The sequence below is a fragment of the Coregonus clupeaformis genome, chromosome 12 (assembly GCF_020615455.1).
Source record: "Coregonus clupeaformis isolate EN_2021a chromosome 12, ASM2061545v1, whole genome shotgun sequence".
Lineage (NCBI taxonomy): Eukaryota > Metazoa > Chordata > Actinopteri > Salmoniformes > Salmonidae > Coregonus > Coregonus clupeaformis.
This window is the reverse complement of record NC_059203.1, coordinates 33,379,778-33,396,689: the sequence shown is the minus strand read 5'-3', so window position 1 is coordinate 33,396,689 and position 16,912 is coordinate 33,379,778. Positions and strand designations below refer to the sequence as shown.

The 16,912-nt window shown below is 40.3% G+C and overlaps 1 protein-coding gene across 3 annotated transcripts; it reads right to left on the bottom strand.

The window, feature by feature from the left end:
* Positions 1-366: 366 nt before the first annotated feature.
* Positions 367-11,003, bottom strand: LOC121578031 (transmembrane protein 128). 3 transcript variants are annotated; one of them, XM_041892083.2, is made up of 5 exons: positions 10,805-11,002; positions 6,420-6,552; positions 5,830-5,991; positions 2,056-2,164; positions 1,178-1,217 (listed from the first exon to the last, which is right to left on the bottom strand). In XM_041892083.2, the coding sequence occupies exons 1-4, from the start codon at positions 10,902-10,904 to the stop codon at positions 2,065-2,067; spliced, it is 495 nt and encodes a 164-aa protein (XP_041748017.1). In that variant the 5' UTR covers positions 10,905-11,002; the 3' UTR covers positions 1,178-1,217; positions 2,056-2,064. The 3 variants fall into 3 exon arrangements, with proteins under 3 accessions (XP_041748019.1, XP_041748017.1, XP_041748018.1); XM_041892084.2 differs by lacking the exon at positions 1,178-1,217 and adding an exon at positions 1,883-1,898; XM_041892085.2 differs by lacking the exon at positions 2,056-2,164 and having other exon boundaries at positions 367-1,217; positions 10,805-11,003.
* Between the last annotated feature and the right edge of the window lie 5,909 nt (positions 11,004-16,912).

Sequence of the window (16,912 nt, the reverse complement as noted above, 5' to 3'; positions counted from 1 at the left end):
CCGTGATCTCCTTCCATGCCTCCGTTTTGTTGGTGGCTTTAAAAACACTGGAAACAGTACTAAATATTATGCCTCGTTTGGCATTTACCTGTTGCAGTTGAATTTCTATTTCAGAATTACTGAAGTTCCTTTTTCGTTTGGTGATCGGTGGACCACCACCGTCTGTGCGTCTTTTGGACATTCTCCAACTTTTCTTGCACACGGCCCTGAAGTGTCATGTCCTTATATGGGAATTTGCGGGCCGTTTTCTTATGCTAATTAAGATCAACTGGCACACGCTTTCAATTACGAAGACGTGGGATTCATCATCCTAAGAACACAGGTGCGAACAATTCTGTTGTTTAAGAACATGTCATGAATCCGACGTAGACTTTTCTTATGGAGTTTATTTAGAAAATTCTTAGGTAGATATTGGTGAATGAGGACCAATGTTACCAAAGAAAGAAAAAGAAAGAAAGATACTCAAGTTCATATCAATGATTTTGAAGGTTTTTTGCCAACAAAAGAGGAAAACAAGGTTTTGACATTAGCAACAAACCACTTTTAATTATTTAACAAAAAGTTAAATATATTTTACAGAATTTAAGCAGACACATTTACACTGTTAATAGCACAAAAGCTTTCTGACTCACAACGAAAACTGTGATTCAAAAACCTATACAAAAACTATTTAAGCACATAAAATGCTTTGGTAATTTACTCAATATAATATATGTATGTAAAAAAAAGGAAAAAAAAGTCAGTCAAACTGTAGTCATTCACTTTATGTTGAGGCTTTAGTACTGTAAAATAAACAAAAATAATTGCATTCAGAAGTAGGTACTTAGTTATCCATTATTGGTACTTAAGCTCTCTGAACAAGAATATCAACGCGACATGCAACAATTTCAAAGATTTTACTGAGTTACAGTTCATATAAGGAAATCAGTCAATTAAAATACATTATGCCCTAATCTATGGATTTCACATGACTGTAACCCATGGGTGGGCCTGGGGGGGCATCGACCCACACACTTGGGAGCCAGGCCCACCCAATCAGAATTATTTTTCCCCACAAAAGGGCTTTATTACAGAGAAATACTCCAGCTTCATCAGCTGTATAGGTGGCTTGTCTCAGACAATCCCGCAGGTGAAGAAGCCGGATGTGGAGGTCCTGGGCTGGCGTGGTTACACGTGGTCAGCAGTTGTGAGGCCGGTTGGAAGTACTGCCAAATTCTCTAAAATGACATTGGTTGAGAAATTAACATTAAATTCTCTGGCAACAGCTCAGGTGGACATTCCTTCAGTCAGCATGCCAATTGCACGCTCCCTCAAAACTTGAGACATTGTGTTGTGTGACAAAACTTCACATTTTAGTGGCCTTTTATTGTCCCCAGCACAAGGTGCACCTGTGTAATGATCATGCTGTTTAATCAGCTTCTTGATGTGCCACAACTGTCAGATGGATGGATTATCTTGGCAAAGGAGAAATGCTCACTAACAGAGATGTAACCAAATTTGTGCACAAAATTTGAGAGAAATACGCTTTTTGTGCATATGGAAAATGTATGGGATCTTTTATTTCAGCTCATGAAACACTTTACATGTTGCGTTTATATTTTTGTTCAGTATAATAATATCATTTTGAAATTCGGGATAAGTATTGGAATGAACTAATACTAACAATACCGATTCTTACACAATAAAATTACATTGAGCTGCCGAGTAGCGCAGCGGTCTAAGGCACTGCATCTCAGTACTTGAGGCATCACTACAGACCCCCAGGTTGATTCCAGGCTGTATCACAACCGGCCGTGATTGGGAGTCCCATAGGGCGGCGCACAATTGGCCCAGCGTCGTCTGGGTTTGGCCGGTGTAGGCCGTCATTGTAAATAAGAATTTGTTCTTAACTGACTTGCCTAGTTAAAAAATTGAGATTCATAGGTTTATTAAACATTTGCATAATGGAGAGAAGGTATTGGATTTAACGATTAACAATATTGTTTATAATACTGATTCTTACTATCTATATTGTTGATTCATAAGATCATCTTTATTTAAATGTTGGCATCTTACCTTAACATCTCACCCAAGCATCGATATGAGCATAACAACTCCCATGAACTGGGTAAACAGGAGGACGGGGGTGAGGAACGACCATACAGGCCACAGTGCTATATTAAAACTGGGGAGAAGAAATAACAAATGTGCTTGAGACCAAGATAATTCTGATTACCATTGGAGAGATTGTAAAATAGGCTTACAACTTAATAACCGAAAGCATTATGTAGCTAGCTATTAGCTCACTAAAACCCTTTTTATCCGTAGGGTTTTCAGCAGTTAGCTTCACCCACGGTTGGCTGCGTGTGAACTACAATTCCAGCGCTTCCAACGTTTAGAAATGTCAATAATCATTGTTTGCAAAACGGCTTTCAAAACATATGCCCCTTTATTTTTCATATCAGCGAGAATCTTCCAAATAAAGAAGATACACTTCCTGTAGCAGTTTTACACAGATCCATAAGCTGTGTGTGCCTCAAGTTGACAAACTCCACTTCCTCCACAGTTGCGCTTACACACAGGTGTTCGGGGCATGCTAGATAGTTAATTAGCACAGGCAGCCGCCTATGTCTTCTGTCTGTCTTCCGTAAACAAGCGCTGTAACATGGAGATATTGCCATGCGGGAACACTATCCCTAAACCTATAAAAGGTGTGTAATGTAACCTTTTGATTTTTGAAAATTATTTATAGCTGATTTGAAAGTTACGTTCCTTATGTTTCCAAAAACGTACCGCAAGCAAAGCGTTTTAACGTTCAGAACGAGCGCCAGGGCTCTTAACAAAACTCCCCCAGCCAGAAGATACTATCGTCAATAAGTGCTGAAGGTACAGTGCCTTCAGAAAGTATTCATACTTACCCCTTGACTTATTTTACTAACTTTTATTTAATCAGTGGAGCCCAATTGAGACAAGGGTCTCACTTTCAATGGTGCCTTGAGGACATAAAATAAAATATAAAACTACAAGATACGAGAATAACAAGATAAAATAAGGCCCACTCTTCCATGCAGAACTGCTTTAACTCAGTGACGTGTGGGTTTTCAAGCATGAACTGCTCGTTTCAAGTCCTGCTACAACATCTCAATTGGGATTAGGTCTGGACTTTGACTAGGCCATTCCAAAACTTCAAATTTGTTGCTTTTTATCAATTTTTATGTAGACTTGATTGTGTGTTTTGGATCATTGTCTTGCTGCATGACCCAGCTGCGCTTCAGCTTCAGCTCACAGACGGATGGTCTGACATTCTCCTGTAGAATTCTCTGATACAGAGCAGAATTCATGGTTCCTTCTATTAAGGCAAGTCATCCAGGTCCTGAGGCAGCAAAGCATCCCCAAACCATCACTCCACCACCACCATGCTTGACCTTTGGTATGATGTTCTTATTGTGGAATGCAGTGTTTGGTTTTCGCCAGGCATTACAGGAACCATGTCGTCCAAAAAGTTATACTTTTGAATAATCTGTCCATAGAAAGTTCTTCCAAGAGTCTTGATGATCCTCCAGGTGCTTTTTGGCAAACTTGAGTCAACTTTTTGGACGAGATGGGTCCCATTATGCCTGGCGAAAACCAAACACTGCATTCCACAGTAAGAACATCATACCAAAGGTCAAGCATGGTGGTGGTGGTGTGATGGTTTCTGCATGGAAGAGTGGGCCAAAATTCCTCCACAGCGACGTGAGAGACTGATCAACAACTACAGGAAGCATTTGGTTTGAGTCATTGCAGCTAAAAGGTGGCACAACCAGTTATTGAGTGTAAGGGGGCAATTACTTTCTCACACAGGGGAATTGGGTGTTGCATAACTTTGTTTATGAAATAAATATGTAATTGTTGTGTTATTTGTTCACTTATGTTCCCTTTATCTAATATTAGGTTTTGGTTGAAGATCTGATAACATTCAGTATCACAAATATGCAAAAGTAGAGAAAATTAGAAAGGGGGCAAATACCTTTTCATAGCACTGTACATTACATTAGAAAATCAAACATCACAGGCATAATAAACAAATTATTAAAGTCAATCAAAACAATTGCACACCTCGGTGAACTCATTTATCATCAGGGATCTAAACTGCCTTAGTGATTCCAAAAATGTGGAGCGTTTTACCAGGTGACAAAGTATTTTACCATAATGACAAAATAAATAAATAAAAATTGGGGGGGGCACATTTATTGAAAATAAAATACAGAAATATCTAATTTACATAAGTGTTCACACCCCTGAGTCAATCAATAAATGTTAGAATCACATTTGGCAGTGATTACAGCTGTGAGTCTTTCTCGGTAAGTCTCTAAGAGTTTTGCACACCTGGATTGTACAATATTTGCACATTATTCTTTAAAAAATTATTCAAGCACTGTCATTGCTAGACAGCCATTTTCAAGTCTTGCCACAGATTATCAAGCCGATTTAAGTCAAAAATGTAACTAGGCCACTCAGGAACATTCATTGTCATCTTGGTAAGCAACTCCAGCGTATATTTGGCCTTGTGTTTTAGGTTGTCCTGCTGAAAGGTGAATTTGTCTGCAAATGTCTCTTGGAAAGCAGACTGAACCAGGTTTTCCTCTAGGATTTGCCTGTGCTTAGCTCTATTCTGTTTACCCCCCCCCCCCCCCCAAAAAAAAAAACACCCTAGTCCTTGCCGATGAAAAGCATACCCATAACATGGTGGTCCTCTGTAGCTCAGCTGGTAGAGCACGGCGCTTGTAACGCCAAGGTAGTGGGTTCGATCCCCGGGACCACCCATACACAAAAATGTATGCACGCATGACTGTAAGTCGCTTTGGATAAAAGCGTCTGCTAAATGGCATATTATTTATATTATTATGATGCAGCCACTATCATGCTTGAAAATATGAAGAGTGGTACTCAGTGATGTGTTGTATTGGATTTCCCCCAAACATAACAGTTTGTATTCAGCACATAAAGTTAATTACTTTGCCACATTTTTGGCAGTTTTACTTTAGTGGCTTATTGCAAACAGGATGCATGTTTTGGAATACTTTTATTCTGTACAAGCTTCCATCTTTTCACTCTGTCACTGAAGTTAGTATTGTGGAATAACTACAATGTTGTTGATCCATCCTCAGTTTTCTCCTATCACACCCATTAAACTCTGTAACTGTTTTAAAATCACCATTGGCCTCATTGTGAAATCCCTGAGCGTTACCTTCCTCTCTGGCAACTGATTTAGGAAGGACGCCTGTATCTTTGTAGTGACTGGGTGTATTGATACACCATCCAAAGTGTAATTAATAACTTTACCATGCTCAAAGGGATATTCAATGTCTGCTTTTTATTATTTTTACCCATCTACCAATAGGTACTCTTCTTAGCGAGGCACTGGAAAACCTCTCTGGTCTTTGTGGTTGAATCTATTTTTGAAATTCACTGCTCGACTGAGGGACCTTACAGATCATTAATTGTATGTGTGGGGTACATAGATGAGGTAGTCATTCAAAAATCATGTTAACTTATTATGTGACTTGTTAAGCACATTTTTACTCCTGAACTTATTTAGGCTTGCCATAACAAAGGGGTTGAATACTTATTGACTGAAGACATTTCAGCTTTTCATTTGTAATTAATTTGTAAAAATGTCTAAAAACATAATTCCACTTTGACATTATGGGGTATTGTGTGTAGGCCAGTGGCACACAATCTCAATGTAATCAATTTTCAATTCAGGCTGTAACATAACAAATGTGGAAAAAGTCAAGGGGTGTGAATACTTTCTCAAGGCACTGTAGTTAGCGTCTATGAATGGGTTAGCATGTATCCATGGATTACCTGCATGATGCTGCAATGAAGGCTGCTGTGGTGATAGGGGCAATAGCAGGGTACTCATGATCATAGTGCTGTATTCCCTTAAACCACTCCAGGTATACAATGCAAAACATGGCCAAAGCTAGGCATATTCCCAGCAGTATCACTCCAACATTGAACCACCAGCTGGAAAACAACACAAAACAAAGCACATAAGCAGCAAATACATGACAGGAACTTGTGGTTTGGTTCTTTCGGGAAATGCCATCATCATAAATACATTTCTGCAAACATGGAGTAGATAATAGATAATCCTGCATGAATAAAAGTCTGCCTAACCAAAAAGGAACAAATAAGCGTAATATTTGGGACTTTTCCAATTACAGTGACCAATCTACCCCTTAGTAACCTAAGACCAAACAGAATTTTTGTTATTTTCTGGACAGTGGAAATCACTTCAATAGGAGCGATTCAAGACTACCATCCAGAAACAAAATTCTCCAGTCTGGATTCAGGCTGACGACCCCTTTTGATTACTAATCACAGATTACCTACTGCAAAGACCTATACAGGCACTGGTTTGAGTACAGAAGGTTTTTTCATCACTACAACACCTTTTGATATCGGCATTCTCCGTGATGACGCGGAGGCAGTCGAAATAGTAAGTCAACCCGACAGAAGCCACAATCCAGAAGACGGAATGGCGGTTGATCCGAGGAAGTGGTTTGGCATCTTTCTCTTCTTGACCTGCAAGTTTGAGACAGAATTCCATGGTCATTGGTAATGCAGTAGGCCTCGTCCTAAATCATCACTTGTTCACAATAAGTAGATTCTTCATTTCAAAAGAAACAGAAAAGGCCTAGAGACAGTGTGATTACTTGCTCCCACACAGTTGAATGTTTTGGGATTTGTTGAAGGGCAATACACAATCTAGCTAGGCCTATGTATGATGATAGCCTAGGCTACAACCCACTATTCAGCATCATTTAGTTAAATACTGAATATCGTCTGTCTGCCAAGGACCTGGTCACCACTAATGCAACCAGGCAAAACGCACAAATAGGCTATGAAACCAGATAGAATTTACATCTTAGTCATTTAGCAGACGCTCTTATCCATAGCGACTTACAGTTAGTGAGTGCATGCATTTTCATACTGGAACATTTACACCAGAATATGAGAACAGAAGGTGCCCAATCCGCAACTTTTAAGGTTCAAGACAATTCAGGATTAAACTGCCCCTCATGCTATAAGCGTACTTTTTGAAAAGCCTATTTATTAATCTCTATAATTTAGCAGTTGATTAAAAGTATCGGAGACAGCAGTTGGCTGGTGAAGTGGACAAGCTGTGAAGTCTGTCCTCAGGTATGAACCCAGTGCCCTGGGGTTGGCACTAGAATCTCCTCTAGTTGAAATCAGACCCACCAAGCTGCAGCTGTCCAATACTAGACAGTTATAATAGCAACTTAAAAAGGTCATTTAATAGTATAATTTTTTTAATGTTGCAAAAAATATAGTCAGCGTGAAAGAATAGCCTGGACTGGACCATCCAGCCAGACAATGTTGGGTCTGCTGTTTCTTTTAGGGGGGAATTCGACCAGTTAAGCGTGCATAAATGCAACATAATTCCCTTTTTATGTACTTTTCTCTCTACTTGTATTCTGACCTTGAACTTAAGCATGATAATAGCATGCTATTCACCCGCTATTTGTTTGGGGTGGAGATCAAATAAATTAATGTGTGGTGGAGGTGTGTCTACAGACACGCCGTATTCTGAATTTGACTTCATTCCCTCATAATTCCACCACCTTTATGTGCAATGAAACGATGAATAAGGTCAAGCAACTTGTCGGTTCCAAGTGGAACAACATCTACTTAATTTTTTCTGATAGAAATAACACTGTAATGCACTGTAATTTACAAATTGATAACAGCTACTGCACCTCTATTGATAAGAGCTAGGTTAATGAGTAAGCCGTTTGGCTAAGGGGATTGTAAATATAAATGACAATTGTTTTACATCTATTTTACCTTATGAACTCTGGAGGCAAATGTGAAACCAGTCATATAGCAGCAAACTGAAGCATTTCAACAGATCACCTTTTCCGCAGTGAAGTTTATGAAATGCTGGCCTTATAACTTGCAGCGATGACATTTGGAGACCCAAGCTATAGGCTTCTGTAGCCATGCACAAATAACAGTATAGCGCCAAACCTACCGAGTTGATTTATGACTTATAGAATCATTTAAATTATATGCCCAGACCTTTCACTGTATTTTTGTATTGTGTTAAACATTAGCCACTATTGGTAGCCACCATCAGTTATACCCACATACATTTATAACTGTCACTGACTTTAGTGTTAGTTTCTATAATTCCATTACATAGTTAGTTTACGTTTCTTTCCTCTGTCACGTTTGTGTGGTTGTTCCTGATGATCACTAGCAATAGTGGATCATATTAGACTAACGTATTACAAGTTGTGCAATAATCTGGGACATGTAGCCTATTTAAATCATTATGGAACACAGACCATACGTAGCAGTTTAAACCTGGAGCCTGGCGCACAATTCATGATGACTGGACCGTTGTCATCACAGTTCCGTGATTAGTGAGGATTATTAGGGTAGGTTTATAGGACTACTGTTCAACCCTATTCCACACTTTTCTCACCTTCCAATATTCCATGGAATGAACAATTGAATATGGCAACTTTCAGGATGAATGAAACCACTGTATTTTTGATTCACCAATATATTCTGTGCGTAAAGGCTCTCCAAACCTGTTTTTTATTATTATTCATAAATACTTTCCTAACACTAAATAATATACAAGATCAGAGTATTTTTCAATCTACCAATTGTTGCTGAAAAGGAGACAAATGCATGTATTTCCATGGCTTTCTTTCATTGATCCCTAATATTCTGAACCGTTCTCTCCATATATTCTAGTGAGTCTGTCGAGAAAATTCAAATTAAAAGGTACACCAAATTTAAAGGGATGGCTTTAGATAAATGTACTGAAAATCCTATTGAATTAAAACTCCACAAGAAAATCTGTTGGCCAGCACGTGGAGGAGGGTTTTCAGCGGTTCAATTCAATTTATTCAGCACAAGCAAGGGACCCACACCTGCAAAGCCCGTTACGCACTTGCATAAGGTACGTCTGAAGAGGGAAGAAGAATACTGGGAACAGCAGGAAAATGGTGGATGTTATGTTTGAATCAGATGGCGTGTCGAGTGGAGATGGGAATGAGGATTGGATTACAGTGGTGAATGGAAAAGGAAATAACAGAAGTAAAGTGGTAGTGGAATCTAGTAAATCCAAGCCTAGTTCTGAGTCTTTTTTGGTCGGAGTAAGGGTTTTGGATTGATGTTGTTACCTGGGAGATCCGATTGAAGTCTCTATAACAAATTCTGGATGCGTTGGATGAGGTGGTGTTGATGAGAGTACATTTTAGATTTTTTGGTATCTATGGAACAGAAGGAGTGTGCTCTGGGCCTCAAGAAGATATCAGATTGGAACGTGTTGCGTGTGAATCTTCGAAGCAGGGCCCCTATCAAGAAGTAAAAGCAAAGGATATACGTGAAGAATTGGATCAAGTGGTTGATGCACACCGACGTACCCGCATGGTGGATGGAGTGAGGAAGCCCACTCCATCTATTCTATAGTTTTTTGATGAAGAGTCTCTCCCTTCTCACATGTACTTGGGTTTTATGAGTTGCCCTGTGAGAGCCTTCGTGCCCAAACCCATGCAGTGTGATAAATGCAAAATATTTGGTCACGTGTCAAGTGTATGTAGATGGGAGGGGTATTGTATGCCAGCTGAACCTAAATGCTGCAATTGTGGTGGTGGAACATGCACCCGAATTTCTGAAGTGTCCTGTTAGGGTGAAGGAGACTGAGGTGGTAAGAATAAGGGCTGTCCAGCATGTCTCCTATGCGGAGGTGTTGAGAAGAGTGGAAGAAAGGAGTGAAGTTGAAGAAATAATGGTAGTAGGAGTAGAAACACAAGATAATATTCCTTGTCAACAGAGGGATCCTGCCATTTTGCCTGTTAAGAAGGTGGACTTTGTAGCTTGTATTGCATTGGTTATCAACTGCACAGCGCAAACAGAGAGGAAATCGGAAATAGGCATCATTGTGAGCGTGGCTAGGTTTTTTGGGGGGGACTCAGCGATTTTACAGCAGAGACACTACAAGGAATCCTGTCGATGAATGCTCCGTGCTCACAGGCACCTGAGCCTGTTTAGGGATGTGATTTGAACTGTATGATGTCGGGACCTCCCCCCACTCTTCCTGCAATGGAATATTTTTTGTTTCAATACCCCATACAGTAGGTGGCGGCAATACACCAATAGGTGTAGTCTGACATAAAACCTTAAAGAAGAAGGTAAGTCTGAATACCAACTACTGAGAAGTGCGTAGGAAAGGCATACATTTCCTAAGTCTGAATCGGCCACTTAATGCATATCAGTTTACACAGGCACTGGGCTGAGTCTCGAGTACAGTGCAGAAGTATAGTCTGAAACTATCGTGTTGCTGCAGTGCTGACACAGCTTTTGCATAGTCAAAACAATCAAGAATCAGTGGCATGCCTAAAGATAAGACAATTGTTCTGTTGTCAAATATGCCTACTGGACCTCCTGTACGATGGCACAAAGTTGGCTATATCAGCCCATACTTTATGTGTCAGCTGTAAAAGAAATGCAGGCAGAAATGTAACGTTAGCTACCGTTACATTCGAGACAATCATCTTAGACATAGCTGACGTTAGCTAGAGGATTTTCCTTACAGTACTGTAGAGCCTCAACTTTAGCAAGCTAGCTAGTTATATTAATAGCAATAAGAAATTGGGGAAATTGAATGATAAGCAACGATACAGACCAAATAAGTTATTTACGTATCATTCATTGATGTGTTTACTATTTTTGAGATTCAGTTCTTTGTGCTAGCAACTGAGGGTATTTTCATGGCTAAAGTCTACCGTTCACTTACTCTTTTCGTTGCTGTCACCTGCTGAAACCCCTTGCATGAGAAGATCAGCATCTTTCTTAAATCTATTTCGTAGATTTACGAATTCACTATCAGCAAGCATGTTTGATATCAGGGTGTTGGTCTTGGCTGACTGGCTAGCTAGCGGTGGCTAAAGCTTCCTGGTACCTCACTGACTTCTTCTTATTATTCGGTGTTTAACGTGGGTTGGCATCCAATATAATGTTACATTACCGCCACCAACTGGACCGGATAATAAATCATTATACTTTGTGATACAAAAATGGGGAAACGAAATGAAAATAAAAATTACCCTGCAAACTATTAACCCTACACTCATTAAAAAAACACCACCACATTCCACTATTTTAACCCCATCTAAATCCTACACCAGGCCGACGGGACACTACCATTCAAAACCCCCTGCAATGGAGTAGTAAAATCTCGTAACTCCAAGTACTTCTCTGAAGCTGCCACAACAACACCTATTTTCTGTGATTTACATTCCATTCCTGTGGTACAGTTGATAACCATGGCAATGAACGCTAAAAAGCCAACCTTACTGAAGCACATTTAATTCGTAGGCCCATCACTCTGTACTGACAAAAGTCTACTACTCACCAGGAGCCTCTCAGGATCCCTCCCCCTTGACCCATCTTCCTGTTCTTTCTTCACTGCCTCAGCATACATCACCTTTTGTACAACTCTAATCATGGCAACCTCAATCTGCCTCTCTCGCACCGGACACTTCTGATCCCCTGCAACATGGGCACCCCTACAGATTACACATACCGCTTCTTTCACTGATAGTACACAGTCTCATGCCCTCCTGAACACTTCTCACATCTAGGAATCTCCCTCCTACACACTGCTGCCACATGACCATAACCTTGGCACCTGAAACAAAGTAGTGGGTTCAGCACAAAAGCTTGTATGGGATAATAATTGATTACTTAGTCGGGTAAAGACTCAACATCAAAACTCAAAAGGACAGACATTGACTCTTCTGTTTCACCACGCTCGCCACTGGGTTTGCGTCACACCAAACAGTGGGCGTCACAGACAAGGGAAATCTTCCACTTCAGTTGAACCACCTTCACCTTTACCGCTACCCCAGTAATCACTCCTTTCAATGGCGCCCTTTCAAGTAACTGCTCTTGTTCCCATTCGCGTTGCACGAAGCGCCCGCTCCCTCTGGGTGGAAGAAACACAAAAAAAACATCACAAGTCCACTTCGGGTTACATTCACCTATTCAACGGTACCCAATTCCTTTTCCAACCAACTTTAAACCACATATAGGTCAGCCAAAGGGCAGGGGTCCATTTTCTTCAAACATTTCTCTCCTACTGGACCAGATTCATCTTTATCATGACCATCGGTGCGAAGCTGGGGCTCTGAGATCTTCACCACACCTGCCATCTCAGGTAGTTTGTCCTCGTTGTCTTCCAGTTCACCTCCAAAGCTCAGTCTGGAGCACAGCGCATTCTGCTTGTACTTTACACCAATCTTCCTCCACACACCGTCTGCCTTGTTGTTGCTACCTTCATCAGATTCAAACTCTTTCTCTACTCTCCTTATCTTCTTCTTTCTGTGAGGTTACTTTCTTCGTCGACCTCAAGCCTGGATGTATATATTCATTAGGATCCATATCGCTTTCAATATCGGACGTTACTTTCCCCGGCAGCCAGAGCCAGCCAAGCCCCACTTTAGTGTACATTCTTCTTGGTTTTTCCTCCCTTCTCTCTCAACCTGAGGACCTCCCTGCCCCCACCTTTTCCTGGATCTTATACAGGGGTCTTCCCTTGCCCTTCCTGTTCTACAACTCTTGCCATTTGTTTTAACCACTGTTCTAATTAACCCTTTGGCTTCTGCTTTACTGATTGACACTTCCATATCGACACTAGAATGTTTGAGAGCCTGCTTGGCAAGAACATCCACCTCCTCATTCCCCTCGACTCCCACATGAGCTGGTACCCAGAGGAACCTCACAAATACCCCCATCTGTCTCACCCTAAACAGGCACTGCAAAACCTCATACAATAAATCCTTTCTGCTCAGAGACACAAATGAATTTAAGCTCATCAGTGTAGCAGATGAGTCAGAGCAGATGACTACCCTGTCTGGCCTCACCTCCTCCACCCACTCAGCAGCCAAGGGTATGGCCAGCAACTCCATTGTGTATACGGATAAATGATCCGTTGCTCTTTTTGCCACTACTACCTGTTTTAGGGTCCTTAGATCCATCTGTGAATATATTCAAGACAGCATAGTACTGAGTTCTTAAATGTTTACTTACAATATTTACTGGATCTACTCCTTCCTCACCAGCTCTTACCCTGTAAAGCAACCCTAGGTCTATCATTGGCTGAGGAAGCAACCAAGGTGGGATAGTAGGAAGAACCACAGAGGTTCTTCCAGGCTGAACTCCTTACCAAACAACCCCATCTCTCTCGTCATGCCATTACCTATCCACTCAAAACTTGTATTCAGATCTCGTTCATGCTCCCAGCACTCTAGGAGCACCTTTTTAAGTAGGATGTGTAACCTTATGTCCTTGAAGATTTACCCAATATGTCATGGTTAGTTCTTGTCTTCTCAACTTTAAAGACATCTCCCCCAACGCTACCTGGAGCGCTGCTACCTGGGAGGTCCGGACTGCTCCACAAACTATTCTTAGAGCTTGAGCCTGGATTACATCTAGCTTTTTTCAAGATGTCTGAGCTGCTGATCCATATGCTACACTACCATTGCAGTGGAGGCTGCTGAGGGGAGGACGGCTCATAATAATGTCTGGAATGGAGTCAATGGAATGGTATCAACCACATGGAAACCACGTCTTTGATGTGTATGATCCCACTCCATTCACTCCATTCCAGCCATGATTATGAGCCATCCTCTCCTCAGCAGCCTCCACTGTACCATAGTCCAGTGATGACCTAGATAGCGCTATATATTATAACATTTTCAACATCTGACAGGCAACTCATCACATTTAATATTTCATGTTCCACCCACATCATACAAGTGTCAAACCAGAACCCCAGGAACCTAAACACTTATCCCAATGGGATATTTATCCCAATATCTGGTCACAGTTGGTACAATAAATTATCAATCATAATGGAGAACAACAAAGGACTAATCACACATCCCTAGGGGGCACGTCTGCTGTTGACGTTTATTTAAAGCGACAGATGTAGTAGCAGGCAGGGAAAGGTCAGTGCTATCCAGTATGCTTGGGACGTAACTACCCCAAACCCAAACCCCTATCCTTACCCTAACCTTAACCATAACCCTTACCTAACCCTTACCTTAAAACATTTTACATTTCAACTTCAATGGGGTAGGGACATCACAAGGATTCCAGATAGCACAGACCAAGGGGGAAAATCTAGAAGTTTCTATAAAATTTTTGATTAGAGCCATCCATCAGTCTGAAAATGAAGTATGAATACTGACTGAATATTGTATACAACTGTTTTGTTAGTGTATGCCAATCAGCTTTTTTTGTGTGTATACGAATAATTGTCTACACTAGTTCTATTTATTTATTTTTACAGTGTCTGACTTCTGACTTAAAAATTCACAAATCACTGACCAACATTGTTCATAAACATTTTGTTATTTTTTCCCCTTCATTTTTCATTTCGCTTGCCGAGAGGGTACCTAAAGATCCAGAGTCTCACGTCCAAATTGGCAGGGTGTTGTCAACCCAATTGGAATGATGTAAAATAGGCAGACAATTAGGCCAGTATCTCATAAATTAAGCTTGACTTTATCAATTATGGGCTGGTTTCCCAGACAGAGACTAAGCCTAGTCCTGGACTAAAAAGCTTTCAATGGAGATTCTCCATTGAGCATGCTTTTTTAGTCCAGCACTAGGATTAATCTGTGTGCCCTATGCTTTAAAATGGAAATCTTCTTATATTCTTATTTGTGAATCCTACGCAACAACATTACAAAGAACTAAGTCTAAAATGGAAAATATAAATGGATATGCGTAAATGGGTATGACTTTGAAAAGTAGGTGAAGAAAAGTATGTAAAGATAGTTCCAAAAGACAGACTGCAGAAATGGCTGCCTAAGGTGACCAGTCCAAGCACATTGAACACATAATTGGGCAATACAGTACTACATTCTTATCTGTTATGTATACTTTTACATATAGGTCTATAGGGTACTTGGCCTGGATGCTACACTGCAGAGCAACTTAAGTCCTGTCCAAATGCCAGATGGCAGCCCTGTATGTGTAATACACCAGGGATGGGACTGCAGGGGAATCAATTATGCTTTTGATGCCTTATCAAAAACTAATTTGAAACTTGCCTCAACTGATGTTGAGATACATAATATTTGGCAATCTATATGGGCTTACAGTTAAATGCCATTGTTTAAATTAATGTTTTACATTACTTCCTTAATTAGATCTAAGAAAGACATTTGGCATGTTTCCTTGACATAAATGTAGTCAAAGTATGGTAATTATGAGAAGTTATTTTGTAATACTAATTGAGGTAGGCCCCTAAACTAACACTGTAAAAGTGTGAAGAAATTTGATCAGTGTTATTTCGTAATACACAGGACCTTCTAATCAGCAGGTTTTGCATGGGTGGAGTTGTGGCTTGCCTGGTGACATCACCAGGCGGCAAAAGTAAATATAGACCAATAACAAAGAGTTCCAAACCTTTCTGCCAATAACATCTAGTTTTCATATTACATATCCTTCCCCCTCCCCACTCAGACCACTCCCAGACGGTCCTAGCAAATGTTTTGCTTGTGAAATAGTTTTTAGAGAAAAATCTATTTTAGTTTATTTTTGACCACTTGAATAGAAAACTATTAGAGTAAGTTATTTAATTGTTACCTAGAAATGATTTAATATTGAGATAAAAACAGCTGCATTGGGTGTTTAAAAGGGTTGAAGGTGCTGCCTCTGGTGGCCAATTCACTAAATTGTATTAATAACCCTAACCCTATTAGAGAAATCCCATGCAATTGCCTATTTGTAATCATATTTCAGTGGTGATACTTGGATCAATACTGACAGGTTGAGCAATCAGTATTATTCCCGAAGAACGGAATTGCCCATCGCTGCTAACGGAATTAAACCATGTTAAAAAATCCAATAGCAGTGTGTTTTCATTCAAATAAGTTTTTTTTTTTCTCTGAAAATCCCTATTTTGGCATTACCCACGTCATATTTGTCCAACTTCTAGGAAGAATTTAACCCACTTAAGCCTAAGATTCTGCCACGTTTACACCATCATTGTAAAGTTCTAGCTATTTTGTTGCTTTGGGAATTTAAGATATTTACTTATTTAATGTGATTGATTAATTTACATATGTCCCCCTCAAGTTTAAGGTCCACCCTCTAACATGAACTTAACTGTCGTTTTAATATGGTAAAACTATTCCTTAAAGAAATGTAATAGTAACATCATAGTGTAAAAGCAGATGAGATGGTTCTACTCTTTTTGGCAATTTTCTGGTGTTTTGTGGTGGAGAAACTAAGCGCGCGAGCATAACACTTCAACCCTATTACCCATAGATCAAACCTCTTGAGATAGGAAAACATGTTTGTTATGAAGTTGTACATGTGCACTGAAACAGAATAAAAGGGAGCCCTACTAATACAGGCCAGAAAACACCATACTTGCAAATTTAAGTAACAGCTTTGCTAATACCCAAAGTATGCAACGTATAATTATAGGTAAGCACAGCGATGAATGAGAATCAGTGTTAAACTCGGTGGGATTAGCAGGAGCTTCATAAAGCTGGAGTGATTTCCTCCAGTATCTCCCAGTGACTTGGTTTGTGTGTGTGTCTGCACACTTCTGAGGGGAGGACGACTCATAATAACGGCTGGAATAGCGTGAACGGAATGGAATCAAACATTGAAACCATGTGTTTGATGAATTCCATACCATTCCATTTATTCTGTTCCAGCCATTACTATGAGCCCATCATCCCCAATTAAGGTGCCACCAACAACCTGTACTGTGCAGTGAGTGAGTGAGTGTGTGTGTGTGAGCAGGTAACAGGCTGCTCAATCGAGCAATGGTAATCAGACAGCATTCAAACTTAACCTGAGGCTGACACCTATGTCTTTA

Excerpts from the sequence above, each read along its gene's own strand:
- LOC121578031 (XM_041892083.2), bottom strand. The coding sequence starts at position 10,904 with ATGCTTGCTGATAGTGAATTCGTAAATCTACGAAATAGATTTAAGAAA. Across the intron at positions 6,553-10,804 it reads AGGTGACAGCAACGAAAAGA|GTCAAGAAGAGAAAGATGCC; the intron begins GTAAGTGAACGG and ends TCAAACTTGCAG. Across the intron at positions 2,165-5,829 it reads TTCATTGCAGCATCATGCAG|TTTTAATATAGCACTGTGGC; the intron begins GTAATCCATGGA and ends TCTTCTCCCCAG.